This window comes from Ranitomeya variabilis, chromosome 2 (assembly GCF_051348905.1).
Source record: "Ranitomeya variabilis isolate aRanVar5 chromosome 2, aRanVar5.hap1, whole genome shotgun sequence".
Classification (NCBI taxonomy): domain Eukaryota; kingdom Metazoa; phylum Chordata; class Amphibia; order Anura; family Dendrobatidae; genus Ranitomeya; species Ranitomeya variabilis.
Genome location: NC_135233.1, coordinates 892,179,267 through 892,192,133, shown reverse-complemented (window position 1 = coordinate 892,192,133; position 12,867 = coordinate 892,179,267). Strand labels below are relative to the sequence as shown.

The 12,867-nt window shown below is 43.3% G+C and overlaps 1 protein-coding gene across 1 annotated transcript in view; it reads right to left on the bottom strand.

Moving 5' to 3' along the window:
• Positions 1-349: 349 nt before the first annotated feature.
• Positions 350-12,867, bottom strand: part of CCDC39 (coiled-coil domain 39 molecular ruler complex subunit) — a 149,678-nt gene continuing 137,160 nt past the window's right edge. Inside the window, exon 20 of the mRNA XM_077290449.1 lies at positions 350-801. Coding sequence (XP_077146564.1) covers positions 651-801 — 151 coding nt within the window. The 3' untranslated portion in view covers positions 350-650. The remainder of the gene's footprint in view (positions 802-12,867) is intronic.

Below are 12,867 nucleotides of genomic sequence, written 5' to 3'. Positions count from 1 at the left end.
TTTTCAGAACTAAGCAGCCCACTAAGCGCTTCATTGCTGTCTGATTCCGTAGCATATCCTGCTGACAGATTCCCTTTAACTGCTTCCTTGTTGCAAGTTAAAACTGTTATTAATGAGAACCTGTCGGCATGATTTAGCAATGTAAAGTAAAGGCATGGTCATAATGGTGATGTTACATTAAATTAATACCTTTTAGTAAGTAAATCCTAAAACCTTCACAAGCATGTTACGTTTTGCCGACTGTATAGTCAGTTGCAATAGGAGGTGACATTTCACAGTAATACAACACCTTCTCAATTATTAGCTACCCAGAAAAATGAAGTTCAGCTAATGGAAGCAGAAAGCAATGTAATTAGCTAGTGCACAATGGATTTATTCAATGGCTGTCCTTGTTTTAGCTGCTTGTTTCGTGACTGCTTTTATGATTTAGTGAGAAATTGAGTCTAAATATTTTGCTCTTCCTTATAATACTTCTGTACTGTGACTAACTTTAAAGCCACAGGACTGTTACTTTTCTTATCCAAAATGATGACAAATTGGGGGAAAATAGAGAATCTGGAAAAAAAAAACCTAATTGGCCTATTCCACAGTACACAAATCAATAAGATCAAGCAATCTGGAAACTACGATCCATATTTTCCATAGTGCTGCTACTTTGGGCTTCTTTGGGTGCTTCCTCTGCTTGATGACTTGGAGCTGCGAGCTGTTGCGCTTGATGGCGGAGAGGCTATAGGAAGACCAAGTTGGACTACGTTTACTCTCGATGACGGAAGTGAGCTTGTTGAAGCTCTTGAAGTTGATCTGCAAATGTAGTAAATAAGTATATGGATATTATCAGTGTTTATTATGAACAGTTCAAATTATTAAATCGCAGTTCCTCATCAAAAACGTATAAAAGTGCTTGTAAACAATTTCACCATTTACCTCTTCATAAAAATCCCCTTTGCTCTGAAACCTGCATTTTTAATTGTGTAATGTACTTCTTTTAACCAGGTTACCAGCCACTGTTAGTCTGACATATGGCCAGTTTCCTAGGCAAAGAGTGCAACTTAAAGCTTGTAACAGCCCATATCCATACATGATGTTGGCATTGGAGATTTGAATGAAGCGTTACTCAAAATACTTCTGAATATGGGTGAATTAGTTTCACAATATTTATCTATTTTGATACGAATGCTGATTTCAGTCTTAACTCTTTGTAGTCTATGGGAAGCTCAAAAGGCTGTTAACAGAGGGCATTGCATCTCTTTAAGTTTAACAATCCGATATACAACAATTGATCTCCTAATCATCTCAGTTATGCACTTTAGAAGTAACGATACGGATATGCCCTACTAGATCTGAAAATGCATAAAGTTGAGAGGCTAAACCTTTATACCAGACAGAGGTAACATGAAAAGGGCAACAAGGCCCACACCATCCTTGTCTGACAACTTGGGGAACGTACAAACCTGCGGACACTACCTGTAATTTGAAAAAATTATGATACCCTTATATATGACCCCACTGCTATTTCACAAGCATTTAGGGATTATTTTTCTAAATTTATACTTAACACCCAATAATTTTCCAAATAATTCTCTTGTAAGGCGTTAATAAGTTTTCAATTCCTTATGCCTTAAATACACTGCCCAGAATGCTGTATCACCTCTCTTAATGCCATTATATAGGGAGAGGTTTTTTAAAGATTTTCCAAAAGGAAAAACACCAGGCCCAGATGGGCTCTTACATTTGTAATGCAGACGTTTAGTTTTTACTTGTCCCTCCTAGAATCTTTTTAGTACCTCCTTGATTGATGAACTTATTCCATCCTCAATGTTACATTACTCATAACGAAACTTGGTACGGATCCCATGAATTGTGCTAACTAAAGGCAGATTGCTCTTCCCAAGTCAGACTTTAAGATATTCAATTAGATTGATTTATTTTACTCACTTATATAGCACCATTAATTCCACAGCACTTTACAGACATTATCGGCACTGTCCTCATTGGGGCTCACAATCCAGATTCCCTATAAGTATGTCTTTGGGAGTAAAAAGGAAAACCTGAAGGAAACCCACACAAACACGAGGTGTACAAACAAACCCCTTTGAGATGTTGTTCTTGATGGGATTTGAACCCAGGACCCCAGTGCTGCCCGACACGACATTTGCTGTAACTATACATGATGATCAGGAAGGGGGTCCCCACAAAATGATATACACAAACGTTATGGCCATGATCCAGCCACATAAGTATTGTCTGCACAATCGCCGCTAGGAGTTCAGCTTATGGGATAGGCTGAGCTCTGGCTGTCACTGCCCTAGCCTGTTTAACCCCCTAAATGCTGCAATCAATAGCAAGCGCAGCATTTAGGAGGCTAGGAAAGGGAGGGCTTTCGATGGTAGTCATGGCAATTGGAGGTCAAATGATGACCTCCGGGTCTGCCAGCTAGGATGACCAGGAGCATGGTCTAAAAGACATTCTGCTAGTGTCACACTGACTGATTATAATGCATTGCAGTATATGTGTATTGCAAGGCATTATACCAGTGATCAGAGTAAGAAGTTAAAATCCCACAGATGCACTCAGTAAATATAGCTAAAATTATAAAAATACAAAAAAAAACCAAAACAATAAAGGCTTATATTTACGTGTTCACAAAAACTGTACACCTATTTGGGATCACCGCGTATGGAACCAAACCTATAAAACTAACGCTAGTTAACCCATTCAGTGAACACAGTAAAAAAAAAAAAGTGGCAAAAAACTGCTTTTTAAACATACGACCAAACACAGTGTAATAAAACGCAATCTAAAACTTGAATGGAAATAAAAATGTCGCTGAAAATATAATATTCTCCTGCAAAAAACAAGCTGCTATACAGCTCCATCATCTGAGAAATAAAGAAGCTATAGCTCTATGAATATAGCTATGCAAAAGCAATTTTTTTAAATATAAAATTGATTTGGTTATGTAAAAGCAGCAAAACAAAAAAAATGATATAGATGTGATATCGCTGTAATCAAACTGACCAAAAGATTAAAGCCGTTTTAGCACTTTTACCACTCTGTGATCAGCATAAAAATACAAATAATTCCTGAATTGCTGTTTTTCTTCATTCTGCCACCCAAAAATCGGAATAGAAAGCGATCACAAATGATGTGCCTGAAAATGGTAACAATAAAAACATCAACTCGTCCTGTAAAATACAAGCAGTCACTTGACTGTCGGAAGAAACAGAAAAATTATAGCTGTAGCCACACATAAAAAACCCTGATATAAATGTGGTACCACTGTAATTTTGGTGACCTGAAGAATAAGCCTTCTTATCGCTAATGCCACACAGTGAATGGCGTAAAAAATATATAAAATCAATTCTTAACCTGCTGTTGATTTATTTATTCTGACTCCCAAAGATCACTAGTAAGACTCTGCACATTTATCCTGCGCTCTACGCTGAGCGCTTACACCTGGGTTTCCATGTAAATGTCTGAAATACGTGATTCAGATAGAACCCCTTGCTGAAGATTCCCAATAATGAAGCAGATGGAAACACTTTGGACTCTGCCCTATGATCCAGTGTTGTCCATCTTTTTAAGAATCCTTTTAGGTGTGCACAAAAATGCGTTCAGCCACAGTTCTGTGTACGTCTGTAAAGGACACCGCTAAACAGAGATCAGACTGAGTCCAAAGCAACTCTGCTGCTTCATGATAGTGAAAGGATACTTTGGGGGTTTCATCTGACTTGCGTCATTTGGAGATTTAGATGGAAACTCGATGTAAGTGCTCAGCAGAGAACACAAGATAAATGTGATCCAAAATGTTCCCAACAAAAGCTTCAAATCAACTTACCAAAAAAAGTCCTCAGTCGAGTCCGTCATCTGTAATTGGAAAGATAGGGGGCTTCCACCTTGCTGATAGCACAAAGGCTCTGGAAAAGTGCTATACTCCAACCACCCCTCACCAAAAAAAAAACAAACGGATAAGTCTGGGCTCCCAAATCCAAATATCCCCCTCCCTTCTGAGCCTAAACCACATTTAGCTTCCACAGGAAAATTGGTAAAAATGGCACCAAAATTTGTCACAATTTCTACTGAATAAGGCAATACCCCATATGTGGCTGTACAGTACTGTTTAACCACACGGCGAGACTCGGAAGGGAAGGAGTGCTATTTGATTACTAATCCTATAGTTGTGAATAAACACACAACCAGAATAAAGTCCTTTATTTGAAATAAAAAGAAAACCCTTTTCTATTCGCCACGACAGCACCCACTAGAGAGAAGGGATCCGCCCCTAGGAACAGGAAACCTACAGAGAGATAAAAGGGGCGGCCCCCCCTCGCTCCTCAGTTGGTTTCCTGTTCCTAGATGGGAACCCACAGAGAAGACTCTGGTGGATACTATGGACGAAGAGGAAAGCCCGCCTGGACTGCCGCCTGTTCGTCTCTGCTGAGCGGCAGGGGCTCCAGAGCGGGTGACAGAGTCGGGGGAATGTTCCGGTTGGCTCACCCCTCGTCTGGTGATCCTGCTATGAAGTATCAAACAGCTCCCTACTGGGACGCTGTTTGTAAGGCCCCCCGCTGAAAAGTGCAGAGCGGCGCCTGCCAGGAGGGCCTGGGTGGCAGAAGGTATGTGCAGCACCTACCCTGTAGTCCGGAGTCCTGTACCGCATGGTGAAGTGTTCTGGGGTCAGCAGAGCCGGCGGTGAGGCTGCAGAGGCAGCGTGTCCGGATTTCTCCGGCGGCATTGCAGGCGCACGCGCGGTAGCATTTCCGTCCCAGAAGTAGTTGGTTGAACTTCCGGGGTCGCGAGGTTGGAGTACCATTTCCGGGGGAACCGCCTTAATGGATTCCTCTGAGCGGTCCCATCCACCCTGGCGTTGAGGCCTGATTCAAATAGGACGCAGGTAAAAAAAAAAAAATGATGATGATGATGATGGAACGGCAGGAAGGGGTGTGTTTAGTGAAAGCCTGCGTTATAAAATGCATCTCGGCAGAGGGTAGTGTGCGCTATCATGTCGTCCCAAGAGGAAGTCACTGAGCGCCCTATGGAGGAGTTAATGTTACCCGGTGGTGATACCAGGAGGAAGAGTAGTGGACACTCGAAAGTAAGTGACTCCACTGACAAATCGGGGAAAAAGTCATCCCGTTCCACACCCCAGGCCGATCAAACAACCCGGCAGCCTGTATATAAATATATTTCCGGGTGAGTGTATTCACGGCTTCATGGAAGCTTATAGTAGTCTCTTCTGGTTGTGTTTTTTCTAGGCAAAAAAGACGGGGAAGTCTAAGCACAAGCAGTGTGCGATATGCACCGAGCCCGTACCTGATTCTTATATTAAGAAATTGTGTCAAAGTTGTATAAATAACACCTTGCAGCAGGAGGGGTCGGTCAAAATGAATGAGATACGTCTAATGATACGAGAAGGGCTTCAGTCCTTAGGTGGTGGCCCATCTGTGAATATTGAGAGAAGCAGGAGAGCATCCTCACCTACAGCAGACACGTCTGCAGAAAGCGGGGAGATTGATTCTGACATTTTTCAGATTTCTTGTTAGGGTACCGTCACACAGTACCATTTTGATCGCTACGACGGTACGATTCGTGACGTTCTAGCGATATCGTTACGATATCGCAGTGTCTGACACGCAGCAGCGATCCGGGATCCTGCTGAGAATCGTACGTCGTAGCAGATCGTATGGAACTTTCTTTCGTCGCTTGATCACCCGCTGACATCGCTGGATCGTTGTGTGTGACAGCGATCCAGCGATGTGTTCGCTTGTAACCAGGGTAAACATCGGGTAACTAAGCGCAGGGCCGCGCTTAGTAACCCGATGTTTACCGTGGTTACCAGCGTAAACATAAAAAAAACAAACAGTACATACTCACATTCCGGTGTCTGTCCCCGGCGTCTCAGCTTCTCTGCACTGTGTGAGCGTCTGCCAGCCGGAAAGCGAGCACAGCGGTGACGTCTGACGTCTGACGTCACCGCTGTGCTTTCCGGCTATGGCGCTTACACAGTGGAGAGAAGCTGAGACGCCGGGGACAGACACCGGAATGTGAGTATGTACTGTTTGTTTTTTTTACGTTTACTCTGGTAACCAGGGTAAACATCGGGTTACTAAGCGTGGCCCTGCGCTTAGTTACCCGATGTTTACCTTGGTTACCGGGGACTTCGGCATCGCTCCAGCGCCGTGATTGCACCGTGTGACCGCAGTCTACGACGCTGGAGCGATAATCATACGATCGCTGCGACGTCACGGATCGTGCCGTCGTAGCGATTAAAATGGTACTGTGTGACGGTACCCTTACTCAGAAGAGGAGGACTATGTCTGTTTTCCTACTGATGGTGTGAATAATTTGGTGAAATCAGTAAGGAGTACAATGGGGTTATCAGAATCCAAGGAACCTCAGATGACGCAGGAGGTTATGTTTGCAGGTCTTGCTCAGCGAAAGGGTCATGTTTTTCCTGTAAATCAGACCATTAAAGACCTTGTCAAAAAGGAATGGAGTAAGCAGGGACAAAAAGGGTTTGTACCGATATCTTGTAAGAGTCGTTACCCCTTTGATGATGAGGACTTGGCCACCTGGGCTAAAGTGCCTAAAGTTAATGCAGCTGTAGCATCCACCTCTCGCCGTTCCTCTTTACCTGTAGAAGATGCGGGCTCTGATCCAATGGACAGAAAATCAGACGCGCTTCTTAAAAGATCATGGGAAGCTTGTATCACCGCATTTAAACCAGCAATCTCAGCCACATGCACTAGCAGGTCTATGCAGGTTTGGCTGGAGCAGCTTGATCAAAACATCAAGAGTGGTGTATCCAGAGAAAAATTGCGTGCCTCTATTCCCTTGATTTAAGGGTGCTGCGGCCTTTCTATCAGATGCCTCAATAGACTCGCTCCGCTTAGCAGCCAGAACAGCTAACCTTACTAATACAGCTCGTCGAGCGTTGTGGTTAAAGAACTGGAAGGGGGATGCCCAGTCCAGGTCTAAGTTGTGTGCCATACCCTGTCAGGGTGAGTACCTTTTTGGAGCAGTTCTGGATGATATACTCACTAAGGCGGGTGAGAGGAAGAAGGGGTTCCCTAATCCCTTTATTCCTTCTTACAGAAGGGCGTTCAGGAAGCCACCATTTGGCAAGAAAAGAGACTTTAAAGACCGCTGGAGTAACAAGGAGTTCAGGCAAAAGGGAAATTTATTCAATAAACGCCCCTTCAAACCAGCGGATATATACCGTTAATGCTATTCTACCTGTGGGAGGTAGATTACTAAGATTTGTTAATCAATGGAAGGAAATAAAAGCTAATTCATGGGCCATAAATTTGGTATCTTCAGGCCTTACCTTAGACTTTATCCGGACACCTCCGGATTCTTTCCTTCTAACTTCCTTAAAATCCAGGCTACAGCAAGAAGCACTTGAACTTGAAATTAGATCCCTCTTAACTAAACAGGTTTTAATAGAAGTTCCATCATCTCGGATAGGGAAAGGATTTTACTCTCCCTTGTTTGTAATTACTAAGCCTGATGGGTCTTTCAGAACTATAATTAATTTGAGGAAATTGAACACCTTCATAAAATCCAAAACGTTTAAAATGGAATCCATTCGTTCAGCTATAAAAAATTTATTTCCAAACTGTTATATGGTAGTATTGGATCTTAAGGTTGCTTATTACCATCTTCCTATACACCAATTACATCAGCAGTTTGTTCGGGTGGCAGTTTTAATGAATAGTCAGGTTTGTCACCTACAGTTCAGAGCAATGCCCTTTGGGTTATCTATGGCCCTGAGGGTTTTTACCAAATTGTTATTAGAAGTAATGTCCTTTCTATGGTTGAAGGACACACTGGTCATTCCGTACCTAGATGACCTGCTGATTATAGGGAAAACCCCCCTCCAGTGCAAGCAAAGGTTGGAGGAAGTTGTGGTTTCTCTGCAAACACTAGGCTGGATCATCAATTGGGAAAAATCCAGACTCCAACCTGTTACATACCAAAAATTTCTGGGGCTCCTTCCAGATTCAGTGGACCAGGTATGTTTGTTTCCTGAAGATAAGAAGGCCTCCATAATTGACAAGGTGAACTTAGCAATTGAAAAACGCAGTATGTCACAAAGAAGTGCCATGTCCTTGCTAGGTTCACTGACTTCATGTATTCCTGCGGTTCAGTGGGCACAATTTCATACGAGACATCTTCAGAAATTTGTGTTAGAGGAAGACATTAAAAACCGTGGACATTTAGATCAGACAGTTTTGTTAACTTTAGAGGTGGTTCACTCCCTTACATTGTGGTTGGATTGGGAAAATCTCTCGAGAGGAGTTCTGTGGGTGATAACTCCTTCAAGCATAGTAACCACAGATGCTAGTCCTGAAGGCTGGGGAGCACATTTTCAGGATCAGATGGTTCAGGGTCTTTGGTCCAGATCAGAATCTTATAATTCTAATGTTAAAGAATTAAGAGCTATATATTATTCTATACTCCACTTTCTTCCTCAGCTGCGAGGCTCTCACACAAGGGTCCTTTCCGACAACACCACTGCGGTGGCCTATCTAATCCATCAAGGAGGTACACGGTCGGACACACTCATGGATGTTACATCAGACATCATGAATTTAGTTGAATGTCATCTGTTGTCCCTGTCAGCGGTACACGTCAGAGGCATAGACAATTTTCATGCCGATTTCCTCAGCCGCCACACCCTTCATCAAGGAGAATGGATGCTCAACAAGAATATTTTCAGACTAATAACAGCCCGATGGGGCATACCTCAAATAGACTTGTTTTCAACTAGATCCAACCGTCAGGTCAGAACATTTGCCTCGCTATGCAGACAGGACAATCTGGACATATTCGATGCCCTTCAGGTGCCATGGACATTCAGTCTGGCTTATGCTTTTCCCCCATGGAATCTACTGCCCATAGTTATAAGAAAAATAAGGGAAGAAGGGGCAAGAGTTCTGTTGATAGCCCCATTTTGGCCCAAGAGGCCATGGTTTTCGTGGCTCAGGGCAATGTCAATTACAGACCCTTGGATTCTTCCTCAGACCAAGGACCTGCTCTCTCAGGGACCATTCTTCCACCCTCAGGTAAAGGGCATGAACTTGACTGTCTGGAATTTGAGAGGCAGTTAATAAATCTTAGAGGATTCTCTAGAGGGTTAATAGATACCCTCATGAAGAGTAGAAAGCCTTCTACTACCAAAATTTGTAAAACTTTCTTGAATTCCATACAGCACAACTTTCTTCTGAGGTACCCATATTCTCAATATTAGAGTTTCTGCAGAAGGGTCTTGAGTTAGGGCTCTCTGTAAGCACTCTGAAGGTTCAAATTTCAGCTCTAGGAGCTCTTTTCAATTATGATGTTGCAGGCGATAGGTGGATATCCCGTTTTATATCTGCATGTGAGCGATCAAAACCGATCAATATACCACAGGTCCCTCAGTGGGATCTATCTTTAGTCCTAGATGCATTAACACAGAGCCCTTTCGAGCCTCTTCATACGGCCTCATTGAAAAATATTTCATTAAAGACGGTATTGTTAGTAGTGTTGGTATCTGCTAGAAGAGTGAGCAATCTCCATGCCTTATCAATAGATCCTCCATTTTTATCTGTAACATCTGACAAAATAGTTTTGAAAACGGACCCGTCTTATCTTCCTAAAGTAGCCACTAGTTTTCATAGATCCCAGGAGATCTTCCTGCCTACTTTTTATAAAGACCACTCAACTCCAGAAGAAGTGCGACTTCATACCCTAGACGTTAAAAGGACCGTTCTGACCTATTTAGAGAGGACTAGGGACTGAAAGAAGAGTAGGGCTCTTTGTGTCTTTCCAGGGTAAAAACAAAGGATCCAGAGTCACAAAGAATACGTTATCACGCTGGATTAGAGATGCCATAATCTTGACGTATAAAGCTAGAGGAAGAAATCCTCCACTGCATGTGGGAGCACACTCTACAAGAGCCTTGTCGACTTCCTGGGCAGAGAAGGCGAACGTGCCAATAGACCTTATATGTAAGGCCGCAACCTGGTCTTCACCTAGTACTTTCTATAAGCACTATAGATTAGACCTATCTTCCGCCTCTGATCTAACCTTTGGAATATCGGTCCTTGACACGGTGAACTCACCCAATCTATAGTCTCTGTAAATCTCTCTAGTGAGTGCTGTCGTGGCGAATAGAAAATACCGGATTACTTACCAATAATGCTCTTTTATAGAGCCCACGACAGCACGCATTCACATCCCTCTCTTTTTATAGTAGCACGTGGTGCCGTTGTGGTGAGGTATAAATAGAACAATATAGTATAAGGTTGTAAATATGTACATATTACTGAGCCTATTAACTAAAACCTGGTGGTGGTTCCTCCTATTCTCTGTAATACAACTGAGGAGCGAGGGGGGGCCGCCCCTTTTATCTCTCTGCAGGTTTCCTGTTCCTACGGGCGGATCCCCTCTCTCTAGTGGGTGCTGTTGTGGGCTCTATAAAAGAGCATTACCGGTAAGTAATCTGGTATTTTCCTTTTTTTAATTTAAAAATAAACTGTCCCCAGTGAGTTGTGGTGATGTAATGTGCATCACTAACATATTTTTATCATTAAAACCGGCGCTGTAATGATGTCCAAAAAGCACATTATATAGTTAAATCATACCTTCTCCTTTAGTCATAGAGGTGTGCTTAATTTTCTGTTCAGTCACAGGCTTTGACGCCCCCCACCCCGATTTGATTTCTCTGGTTGCGCCGATGTCACTGGAATCCCGCGCTTGCACCCTGTAGCTGCGATTGCATAATGTCTATCGCGGAGCCGTGCATCTGCAGTGATGTGACTTTCGCAGAAAGTCCTTTTTCTCACTAACGGTTATTAACTCCAGCAGGTCTCTCCGTTGTACGACTGAGGCCTCATTTAATGTTACTATATGATATTTAGTATTATTGGTATATGATATGACTGGTATTTATGGTCAAATCCTCTGTATTACTTTAATTTCGATATTCGAGTGGCGGACCTTCCGCCAAGGCAATAATAGAATGGTATACTGTTTATCACGTTTCTTCCTTTGCAGATGCATGCACCTAATGGTTAAATGTTTGCTTGAGCCCCATATCTTACTAGTAAGGGCAGGTTTACTACATAAATGGGAGGGGTTTCATTGGTTCATAGTTGGTAGAGATGGAGGGGTTGGAATGCTTCTGCATCAAAATTTGGATACTTTTAAAAACGGCTAGCTCACAAGGGTCTTCTTCTTTCATGGGCGTTCTTAAAGTTAGGTACTATGATTTTTATTTCTTGGAGTATTTGTGGGTTGATCAACAATCCCATTAGGGCTAAACTAATAATGTAGTTCAGGATGCTACGAAGGCCTTTTTAAGTGGGATACTGATCAAAGATTAAACTGATAAAAGATAATTCACAAAAATTGGAAAGTTAGGGTTGAGAAACCGAAACATTGTTTACCTAGGATAATAACCCTGTGAACAGAATGCTTTGGAAAGAGGCCCAGAAAGAACTAAGATTAGTTCACATAGAACAAGCTGACAAAAAAATGTTTTTGAACCATCAGTTTTATGAAGTGGGAGAAACCACTGGCTGCTTATTGGCCAAAATGGCCCAAGCTCAGCGAGAAAATGCTTTTATACACTAGTTCAAGATAGGGGAGGATTAACCCCTTAACGACAGCCGATACGCCTTTTAACGGCGAGTTAAGGGTACTTAAACCACAGCGCCATTAATTAACGGCGCTGTGGAAAAAGTGTATAGCGCCCCCCCAGAGTCGGATTTTCTCTGGGGTCTCGGTTGCCAGGGGTAGCCGAGACCCCAGAGAACATGATTCGGGTCAGTTTTTACCGACCCTGAGATGCGATCGCCTGTAATTAACCGTTTACCGGCGGTCGAAAAAAAAAAAGGCGATTTGCCATTTAATTTCTCTGTCCTCCGATGTGATCGCGCATCAGAGGACAGAGAAATGGGGCTCCCGATACTCACCCGTCTCCCCCGGTGCTCCTTGCGGTTCCCCATGGGCGCCGTCATCTTCTTCCGGTAAAATAATGGCGGGCGCATGTGCAGTGCGCCCGCCGGCCGGCACCCGGAAGATCTTTGGGGTCTCGGCTGCCGGGGGTAGCCGAGACCCCAAAGAACATGATCGGGGTCGGGTTTTACCGACCCCTGTTTTGTGATCGCCGGTTAATAACTTTACCGGCGACCGCCAAAAAAAAAAAATGCGGTGTGTTATTCTCTGTCCTCTGATGTGATCGCACATCAGGACAGAGAAATAGGGGGATCGGGGACCCTGTTATACTTAACGGTGCCCCTGGTCCTCCTGCTTCTCCTGGCCGCCGGCATGTTCCTCCGGGAAGAAAATGGCGGGCAGTGCGCCCACCGTGATCTGATGGCCGGCAGAGGAAGATTCTTCTTGTTTTATTTTGGTCACTGTGAGATCCTATCACAGTGATCAAAATAAAAAAAATAGTAAATAACTCCCCCTTTATCACCCCCTTAGTTAGGAAAAAAAATGTATGTATTTCCATTTTCCAGTTAGGGTTAGGGTTGGGGCTAAAGTTAGGGTTGGGGCTAAAGTTAGGGTTGGGGCTAAAGTTAGGGTTGGGGCTAAAGTTGGGGTTAGGGCTAAAGTTAGGGTTAGGGCTAGGGTTGGGGCTAAAGTTAGGGTTAGAGTTGGGATTAGGGTTTGGATTAGGGTTAGAGTTGGCATTAGAGTTACGTTTGGGATTAGGGTTGGGATTAGGGGTGTAATGGGATTAGGGTTAGGTTTAAGGTTAGGGTTGAGATTAGGATTAGGGGTGTGTTGGGTTTAGGTTTTTCATTAGGGTTATGGTTAGGGTTGGGATTAGGGGTGTTTTGGGGTTAGGGTTGTGATTAGGATTATGGATCGGGT